At 39.9% G+C, this 10,596-nt stretch overlaps 1 protein-coding gene and 1 long non-coding RNA gene across 2 annotated transcripts; both read right to left on the bottom strand.

Annotated features, from left to right (window-relative positions):
- Nucleotides 1–1,803: 1,803 nt before the first annotated feature.
- On the bottom strand, nt 1,804–3,989 carry LOC148969367 (uncharacterized). The gene is made up of 2 exons (XR_016149491.1): nt 3,699–3,989; nt 1,804–2,172 (listed from the first exon to the last, which is right to left on the bottom strand). It is a non-coding gene; the product is annotated as an uncharacterized LOC148969367 (long non-coding RNA).
- A 3,758-nt stretch (nt 3,990–7,747) lies between these two features.
- ovca2 (OVCA2 serine hydrolase domain containing) lies at nt 7,748–10,223 on the bottom strand. Its single transcript, XM_039676767.2, has 2 exons — nt 9,816–10,223; nt 7,748–8,641 (listed from the first exon to the last, which is right to left on the bottom strand). Exons 1-2 carry the CDS (start codon nt 9,979–9,981, stop codon nt 8,124–8,126), a joined length of 684 nt encoding a protein of 227 aa, XP_039532701.2. The 5' UTR covers nt 9,982–10,223; the 3' UTR covers nt 7,748–8,123.
- Nucleotides 10,224–10,596: the final 373 nt, after the last annotated feature.

Here is a 10,596-nt window from a genome sequence, read left to right as displayed (position 1 = left end):
CCTGCCGTTTAGGCAGGGAAACGCTCCCCTAGCCTAATCATTTTCAGAGATGGAGACTAAAGTGACACTAAATAACGACAAAGCAGTCAAGCTCAAATTCGGGAATACCTATTCTAAAACTTAAAAGTCTCTTGTAATAACTGGACGTGGCAACACTCCCCTCAATATTTCTTTCCGGTTGATGTGTCCTCGTACCTCCACTAACCATCGTTTTTATTTTTCGCTTTTCTATTCAACAGTCGTTTTTTTTTACCCCCCTCCCCTCTTAACTGAATGTTATGAATTTCCTTCGTACCTAATGTTTCCGCTCATCTTTTTTTCTACACAGATTCTGTGACGTGTATTCAGGCGTTGAAGTCAGGTCTGCGTCACTCTTGCGCACTTTGCAGATGATTCGTAGTCACCTACTGTAACCCTTTAAAGAGACAGCGCGCGCTCAGACACACACACATACACACAAATGACTGCAGCACAAACCTTTTATTTTTTCGCGGGGGTGTTAAAGAAGGGAGTGGGCATCCGTTTTCATTCATTGAAGACACCTTATATTCATTCTTTGTAAATGAATGAATGAACAATTAGCACAGCCAACAAGACTAATGACTAATATTTTGAGTAGCTGAAACAAGCAGCCTACACAAAATGCATTTAAGCTCTTAAAGGTGCAGTGCATACAAAAATGTTTATTATGATAATTCTTCACTCACCCTTATTTTTATAAATCGTTTCACAAAGGGATTTTATTTTTTACATTTACAACATCAGCCACCATTCACTGTATTTGTATGTACAAATATACCATGAAAGTGAATGATGACAGAGGTTGTCAGGTCATTATATTCTCTTTACTTATTGTCATTTCAAGTGTAGTGCCATGAATATATATATGCATATATTTAATCATAATGCTACCTAGGACTGCTATATTAAATGGGTTCAGTGGAATAAAGCAGGATAAAAAAGTGTTTCAGCACCACGGACAGCGGTGTGCGTTTTGTCAATGATGCTTCCTCCTTGCTCAAAACTCTAAAACTAGCAAGTATAAGGTGTTGTATGCATAAAATATAACTGAAAATGACTTTCAAAGGGGTTCCAGTCAGCATCTACGTCACTGTCCCAGCAGCGGTGCTCATGGGAATCAATGTTCCCGAGAATGTTCTGCTTGTGCAAAACCGTGCTATGCATCATTCATGGGTGTAAATAATAATTATGATATTAAAAATAATGTTTTTTTTTTAATCTATACACCTCATACATGTAGGTGTTTAATAAATCCTGTCTTGTCTTTACTTGCAGTAGCTGTTATCTCGTCTCCCTCAGTGAGCCGAACTCTTCCAGCTCTGTAATGAGAGTGTTTGCCAGTATGCCAGCACTTCATGACCTTGGCTCTAGACTGCTTACTGTTTATGGAGTCCAACAGTACAGTAACAGTCTACAGTCATGGCTACTGAAGTGTGGCTCCAGCATCACAAATACCAGCTCGATTTAGCCTATCATCTGTATAACTTCCGTTGGATTTCATAGGAAAGGCTGTGCACGCACACACACACATCAGAAACACTCGGCTGTGACGGCAAACAGTTGCGTATAACTGAGCCTGTATTGGGGGAGTCCTGTGCTATGGAGGCTTGTCGTTTCATCTAACAAGCCAATGGGAGAGCACTATTTCCTGTTACCATGCCAACACCCCCTCTGCTGTCTCCATGGTGACCGTGGCTTTAGATTGTTACTGTAGCGATGGCACGTGGTAACAGTCTACAGCCATGGTCGCCAAGGGGCAGGTGTTATAGCGACAACTGGGAGCATAATTGAGACTAGCGGGCTTACTTGTGTTTCATAGCATAGAAACCGTGGCATGGTGAGGGATTTGCTAGGGGAGAACTTACAGGATGATTTGATTTCGGAAAGTAGGTCAAAGTCTCACTTTATTTATTTATATCTTTCCCTCCTTCTGAAACTCTATCGAAAGACTGTTTTTCTCGCTGGAAAGCATCAGAACTGTACGTGTTTGTTTCCTCAACATACATTAAACACTTCGATTCAAACAGATTTGTTCTCTGTGGTAATTGATTCATGTACTGTACCAGAACACACAATGTTTTCCTGATGATTCACTTCGTTTCCCGATGGCCTTGTGATTCATTCTAATGTGAAGTGGCTCCAGACAATTTCCTGTGGAACAGGGAGAAGCAGTTTTAATTAGGATAGAGTGACAGAATATGTTGAATGTGTAATTGATGAAAGCCTGAAAGCCATACTTTTTTCTTTTTTTTTACCGGTTCCAGTGCCATCTGGGACAGCAGGACAGGTGTTTTGGTGAATTTAGTGAGTAATTAACATATTAAATAAACAGGGATGTCTTGTGAAAATGCAGAATTTTATTGTGGTGTGCAATAGACTGTATGGCCCAAATGCTGAAGAAATAGAAGTCACATGTCGCCCTCTGGAGGAGAGAGTCTGTAGTTGCACAAATCAAGCCGGCATTCAGAAATATTTATAGGAAATTAAATTACATAAAATCTCGGTGTTTCCCTTTGTAAACATTAAATTAAATATGTTGTTCTTGGGCTGGATCATCATTTACCAGGTAAAAATAAAATAAAAGAATTTCCAAAAAAAGATTTTACTTTTAAAAAATATTTAATTTTACATTTATGTATTACTCAAGCTTTCTCGTGAAATTTCTAAATATTGTTGCCTCTTGTCTTATATGATAACATTCCTCTTTTTTTTCTCAAAGATTAAATGTCGATTTGACAAAATAAAGTGAATACTTACTTTGATTTTGAAACCATGTGATGAGAAGTCGATAGAGACCCTTTTCCCTACAAGTAAGAGACCATGTGCTGATACTGAAACCTCAGCACATAAACTCTTACTGTTCAGGACTAAGGGCATTGCACACAGACACACTCTCTGTCGGGTATTTAAGCAGAAATACAGAGAAAATACTGCCCTGTTTCGCATTACAATAACTGGGTGATAACTAGGTTCTAGTCCTTAACCTAACTTCAACCCATAGTTACCTTATATATTACTGTATACTTTCTTGGGTGAGTATTGAAAGTGCACATAAAGTGCAACCCTCTGGCTTATGGTGTAAACAGGAAAACCAAGAACCAGCAGGACCGTTTAGATAAGACTGGGAATAAATCTCAACTCAAACACAGCTGAATGAATTCCTGGTTATAAGACTGCCTGACTCTATGAGAAACAACCCCTAAACTCAAGTTTCAGAGAAAAAAATCCTTCGTTCTACATCCTGTCTTGCTCTTTGCTTGTAAATACGCACCATGTGCTTCATAACAGTGACATCATAGCTGTTCTTTAGGTTAAATAATCCATTCCTTATTGGGAAACTCCCTCCAGCCTCCCAGTCACTGCTGAGATCCGATTGGTCCGTCCGGCCACACCAGCAAAAGCAGACTCTTCTCAGTGACCTCTTCACCATAACACATTTACAGGAATTTAACTTCTTCTGCTCTTCTCTTCTTCAAATATTATATAAAGTTACATATATAAGGGTTTTGATTCACTCCAAAGCATTTCACCTAATAAACATAGGCATATGCATACATATTCATATACATAAAGACATACATTCATAATGTATGCTAAATAAACCTTTCTAATATGATTACAGTCCCACAAAACATTTTGAAATGAGATCATGGGTGACTATACAGCACGATACATACATGACTACAAAATCACCACTTGTCCAAACGCATCACTCCTCAAAATCTCCCACGAGGATGTAGATTTCCAGAAAAATAAAGGTAAAAGTTCGCAGACAGTGTGGTATAGTCCATATAGTCCGCTTTCAGGATGAGCGAACGCAAAAGATAGTTTAACGAAGCAGGATGAAACTACCGAGTCCTTCTACTCTTATAAAAACACGCTGTAGCCCCGCCCACATTCTCAAAACCACGCCTTCCTCATTCCTCAGAGAAAAATACCTCCTGTTACTTTTAACACAGGTTGCTGGCATCCCTCTGCCTGCAACTATAGCCCACCAGAGTCAAAATATAACCCGGTGCACCTCTCACACCCTTCTTCTCCAGACATTACTTACACAACTCTCCCTCTCGCGCCCCTGGCCACGACTGTTGCGCAAGTCCAGGATTCCCGAGGCTGGGAGTCACCGAGCTGTTGTAAAACTTACTGGCAAAAGAGCGAGTTTGTGTTTCTCCTCTTCTCTTGTCTTCCATTTATCAAAACCATGTGTTTGAGTGGAGAAACAGACACGTGGCACTGAGAACGAGAGAACAGAAAAAAAGGACGAATCATGTGGGAGGGACTGACAGAAAGCGGGGAAAAACAATGAAGCGGAAAAATAAAAAAGGCGTTATGATCATTTTGCCATGGTATTGGAAGTAATACAAATGTTAATAACATTATATAAATATTTCTGTATACCATAACAATTATAAAATAATCATAGCCTATTAAAATAAATGGAAGAAATCATTCTCATTTTCCCCTATCACAACAGATTCAAGTCAAGTTGGAATTACTTAAACATCCAAGTTGATTGTACTTTAGTGTAGCCTATAGGCTAATTGAAATGTGTAGGGCTAAATCTTGATTATTTTAGTGTACTGATGCAGTGTGAACTCTTTAAAACAGCAAATCAACCTAATGTGTTGCTGTTTTACTGCCATTTACAAGAATAAGAGAGGGTCGGAGAGAGGGAGAGTGAGAAAAAGATAGAAATATGCGAGAGATCGGGTCAAGGAAGGTGTGGAGGCGCTGGAAAGAGTGAGTGAGAAGAGACGAGTGCTTTCCACAAACATCTGGAAATCATCATGAATGCAATCCTGGACCGCCAAACTTCCTTAAAGCTACACGAGAACACAGAGTTCCCAATCTAATTGTGAGTGCACACACACACACACACACACACTGACAGAGGAATCAAAATGATAAACAGCTGCAGGGTGACACACACACACTATACTGCCCCTGCCAACTGAATATACTGAAGATTTTTGTTTATCACCCTGAAAAGTTTTCCCACAACCATTTTTTTATTGAATAATTAATAAAGCACTTATGTACATAAACCTAATAAAATAAACCTAAAGGCTTTACTGCATCATATTTTCAACACAACTTTCTAAAACCTATAAATTATCAATATGATAAAAAACTTTCCATCTCCATCAGGTTGCGGTACTGTGCTGTGAAATCTTTTCTGATTTTTCTTTTCTTTTCTAAGAATATCTTTTATACTGTTAGTAATATTTTATAATGAATCCAAACAGGACTGAAGCAACTTAATTATCCACACATCACTTCTTAATTATCCATACATCACTCCTAAAACTCCATAAGGTATTAATGATTGGTTAATTAATTTGAATATCCCCAACTGAAAAAGCCAAAGGCAACAGCGGAAAGGAACCGAAAAACTCCAAGTGACCTAATGGTGTCCTACATCTCCATAAGGTGACCCAATGGTGTCCTAAAACTCCATCAGGTGACCCAATGGTGTCCTAAAACTCCACCAGGTGACCTAATGGTGTCCTACATCTCCATCAGGTGACCCAATGGTGTCCTAAAACTCCATCAGGTGACCCAATGGTGTCCTAAAACTCCACCAGGTGACCTAATGGTGTCCTACATCTCCATCAGGTGACCCAATGGTGTCCTAAAACTCCATCAGGTGACCCAATGGTGTCCTAAAACTCCACCAGGTGACCTAATGGTGTCCTACATCTCCATCAGGTGACCCAATGGTGTCCTAAAACTCCATCAGGTGACCCAATGGTGTCCTAAAACTCCACCAGGTGACCCAGCAGTGTCCCAAAACTCCACCAGGTGACCCAGCAGTGTCCCAAAACTCCACCAGGTGACCCAGCAGTGTCCCAAAACTCCACCAGGTGACCCAGCGGTGTCCCAAAACTCCATCAGGTGACCTAATGGTGTCCCAAAACTCCATCAGGTGACCCAATGGAGTCCTAAAACTCCATCAGGTGACCCAATGGTGCCCAAAAACTCCATCAGGTGACCCAATGGTGTCCTAAAACTCCATCAAGTGACCCAATGGTGTCCTTAAAACTCCAAGTGATCTAATGGTGTCCTACATCTCAATCAGGTGACCCAATGGTGTCCCAAAACTCCATCAGGTGACCCAAAGGTGTCCTAAAACTCCATCAGGTGACCCAAAGGTGTCCTAAAACTCCATCAGGTGACCCAATGGTGTCCTAAAACTCCATCAGGTGACCCAATGGTGTCCTAAAACTCCATCAGGTGACCCAATGGTGTCCTAAAACTCCATCAGGTGACCCAATGGTGTCCTGAAACTCCATCAAGTGACCTAATGGTGTCCTAAAACTCCATCAGGTGACCCAATGGTGTCCTAAAACTCCACCAGGTGACCCAGCAGTGTCCTAAAACTCCACCAGGTGACCCAGCGGTGTCCCAAAACTCCATCAGGTGACCTAATGGTGTCCCAAAACTCCATCAGGTGACCCAATGGAGTCCTAAAACTCCATCAGGTGACCCAATGGTGCCCAAAAACTCCATCAGGTGACCCAATGGTGTCCTAAAACTTCATCAAGTGACCCAATGGTGTCCTTAAAACTCCAAGTGATCTAATGGTGTCCTACATCTCAATCAGGTGACCCAAAGGTGTCCCAAAACTCCATCAGGTGACCCAAAGGTGTCCTAAAACTCCATCAGGTGACCCAAAGGTGTCCTAAAACTCCATCAGGTGACCCAATGGTGTCCTAAAACTCCATCAGGTGACCCAATGGTGTCCTAAAACTCCATCAGGTGACCCAATGGTGTCCTAAAACTCCATCAGGTGACCCAATGGTGTCCTGAAACTCCATCAAGTGACCTAATGGTGTCCTAAAACTCCATCAGGTGACCCAATGGTGTCCTAAAACTCCACCAGGTGACCCAGCAGTGTCCTAAAACTCCACCAGGTGACCCAGCGGTGTCCCAAAACTCCATCAGGTGACCTAATGGTGTCCCAAAACTCCATCAGGTGACCCAATGGAGTCCTAAAACTCCATCAGGTGACCCAATGGTGCCCAAAAACTCCATCAGGTGACCCAATGGTGTCCTAAAACTTCATCAAGTGACCCAATGGTGTCCTTAAAACTCCAAGTGATCTAATGGTGTCCTACATCTCAATCAGGTGACCCAATGGTGTCCCAAAACTCCATCAGGTGACCCAAAGGTGTCCTAAAACTCCATCAGGTGACCCAAAGGTGTCCTAAAACTCCATCAGGTGACCCAAAGGTGTCCTAAAACTCCATCAGGTGACCCAATGGTGTCCTAAAACTCCATCAGGTGACCCAAAGGAGACAAAAATAACCTTGGGAGAACCCAGGCTCAGTCGGGGGCCAGTTCTCCTCTAGCGTTTATGAACTAGATGCCGGATTTACAGTAACTGTAAGGTAAAAATATATACAAATGTCTCTAAACAGACTTTAAACACGAACCTGTGATTCACATGCGCATTAAGAATTGATTCTATAGTTACGCGTGTTTGAATATATGTTCGCAGGTTTTCTATAAACGAAATAAATTCTATAAACTGTTCCATTTTTATGACTATTTCATATGTTAGGCTTTACAGGGTTAAAACCCACCCAATGCAGTTGCAGCATTTCACATGTTTTTCTGTGCAATAGTTTTTTTTTTACAAACTCCAAATAAAAACACATTATATTAAATATATATTACATAAAAAATTTGCAAAATATCCTTTAAACAGACACTGTCACGCAAATGAATCTTTATTCAAGTAACCATTTCCCTGAGAACAGTGCAAAACATTCTTTTATTAACCTTTCATTTCCATCTTTTAATTTCCAAAATAACTATTTTCTCTGGCTTATGCGTAACTTGATTACGTCTTTATTATAAGTACATTATGTTTTATACTTGTTTTTCTTTTATAATTGTAGTTAAAATTATTCTAAATTGTACATTTCTTAATGCTTTCTATTGTAGAGTGATGTGTCATTTAACGTGCACCACTCATGTTGCTTTTAAGGGTATATAAATAAACCTGACCTTGAGCAGGGCTGTTTTATAATGTAGCCATAATTCACTTTATGTAGACCTGATTTATTCCAGGAACCCTCACATATGCTTTTATCCTCTCACTGAAACTTCTTAAGGAAGTCTTGGTACGTCTGCCTGTGTGAGGATTTCGCCGGAACAAAGTGTCCACCAGGATGAAGGAGGATTTGAGCTCCATCAAACGCTGGCAGCAGATTTCGGCTCATCTCCTCGGGAATTACACGGTCATCCTGTCCAAACACATGAAGAGAGGGGATTGTTAGCGCCGGCCCTTTGTAGAAGCGCTGATGCTGGGAACAGGCACTGCGGAATCCTGCCACGATGATGGCAAAGCGGAAGTTGAAATCAGGCTGTAGATTCTGTTCTTGCAGGGCACACAGCATGGCCACCAGGGCGGCGCCTTGACTAAAGCCCAGGATGCCATCGAAAGGGCCGAGATCCTTCACTGCAGTTTTCACAGCCTCTATACTCTCCTCCAGACCCAGGCTGCTCTCACACTCCTGCTTAGCATTAAAACCTCGTGCCTGGACATCAGAGAACCACCAGCCCCTCTGGTCTTCTTCACCACCGCTGGCAGTCTTCTCTGGCTCCTGATTGGCTGTTTGCAGCAGTAAGATAAGACAGAAAGAGATCAGGTTTTGCAGAAACCATTCGGGATGTCAGGATTTCTATGATGAATAGAAAGCTCAAAAGAACAGCATTTATTTGAAACAGCTTTGAGACATTGTTAATTGAATGCATCTTTGCTGAATATAGAAGTGTTTATGGTGTTACATGTGTTAATAATAATAAAACTTTCTTAACGCAAACTTTTTTTTTTGATTGGAAATGTCCCTAAGTGTCTTTCGTGTCTCCACGAAAATATTAAGCAGCGTAATTGTTTTCAACATGATTGTACACTCTCAGAAAAAAGGTACAAAAGCCGTCACTGAGGCTGTACCTTTTCAAAACGTACTCGTTTGTACCTAAAGGGTGCATATTGGTACCTCAATGGTACATTTTAACACCTAAAATATACATATTAGCAACTAAACTATAAATATTAGCACCTATAATATACATATTAGCAACTAAAATATACATATTAGCACCTAAAATATACATATACTAGGACCTAAAATGTACATGTTTATTAGCACCTAAAAGGTACAAATTAGCACCTGAAATGTACATAGTAGCACATAAATGTACATATTAGGACCTAAAAAAGGTACAAAAGCTGTCACTGGGGCTGTACCTTTTCAAAAGGTACACTTTTGAACCTAAAGGGTGCATATTGGTACCTCAATGGTACATATTATCACCTAAAATATAAATATACTTATTAGCACCTAAATGTACATATTAACACCTAAAATGTACAAATCACTACCTAAAATGTATATATTAGCACCTAAAAGGTACAAATTAGCACCTAAAATGTACTTCTTAGCACATACATGTACATATTAGCACCTAAAATGGACAAAAGTTTACCTTTTGAAAAGGTACAGCCCCAGTGACAGTTTTCGTACCTTTTTTCTGAAAGTGTAATAACTTGAATTCAAATAAGCACCAAAACTGAATATTAGAATGATTTCTGAAGGATTATGTGACGCTGAAGACTGGAGATGCTGAAAATTCAGCTTTGCCATCAAGGGAATACACTACAGTTTAAAATATAAAGCAGTTATTTTAACTTACTCTATGTTTTATCAAATAAACGCAGCCTTAGTGAGCATGACTTCTTTCAAAAATGTGAATAATTCCAAATGATCAGTTTTAATACTCACTTTCGTTTTGAGTAGCAGGAACTTCGTGTGGTGCACTAATATACACCAGCTCCACTAGTTTCTTTAATAGTTTACGTAAAGCCCCAGTCTTCTCTCTAAAAGAGTTTGCATTCTGTCGATAACCATGAATACAGAGAATTCGGAGAGGAACCGCAGATTTAGACATTATTAATGATATGTCAAAGCTTTTGAGCTATTCTGCAAACTCGAAACAATGTACTTCCGCTAAAGCACACACACCTTAACAAACAAACAGGGACAAGCTGAGTTAACAACACCACAGCTATTGAGTTAACGTTATATTGTTGGAAAATTAAAATCACAGACAGTTAAAGAAAGATTATAATAACATCAGAAAGTCTTCACATGTCTGCGACTGATTCATGTCCGTGTGGAAACATAACGAATCAAGGGTTCCGCTTAGAGAAATATTATCCACAACTTGTTTACAGATTACAAGTTAGCACTAAAACTATTTCATAAAATGCGTTTTTTTTGTTTTTTCTTCATGTGAGCTTTCAATAAATTGTAAATTAGTGTTTTCCACAAATAAAAACAGAAGTATAGTTCCGAATCTAAACGCCAGGGGGCAAGCGTTCCCTAAAGAATGTGTAGGGTGTTCTCTAAGTAGTCTGGAATTTGTTAGCCTGGAGTCTTTTCAATTTGCATAATATGAGAGGCTAACGTATCTATGATCCAGATACGCTAGCCTCTCATATTATGCAAACTGAAAAAGGATTGCAACGAATGGAAATGTTTTACTCATTTCATTTAATTCTCA

This window comes from Pimephales promelas, chromosome 23 (assembly GCF_988280905.1).
Source record: "Pimephales promelas chromosome 23, fPimPro1.hap1.1, whole genome shotgun sequence".
Lineage (NCBI taxonomy): Eukaryota > Metazoa > Chordata > Actinopteri > Cypriniformes > Leuciscidae > Pimephales > Pimephales promelas.
The sequence above is the reverse complement of the archived record's forward strand: the minus strand, read 5'-3'. Positions and strand labels throughout refer to the sequence as shown.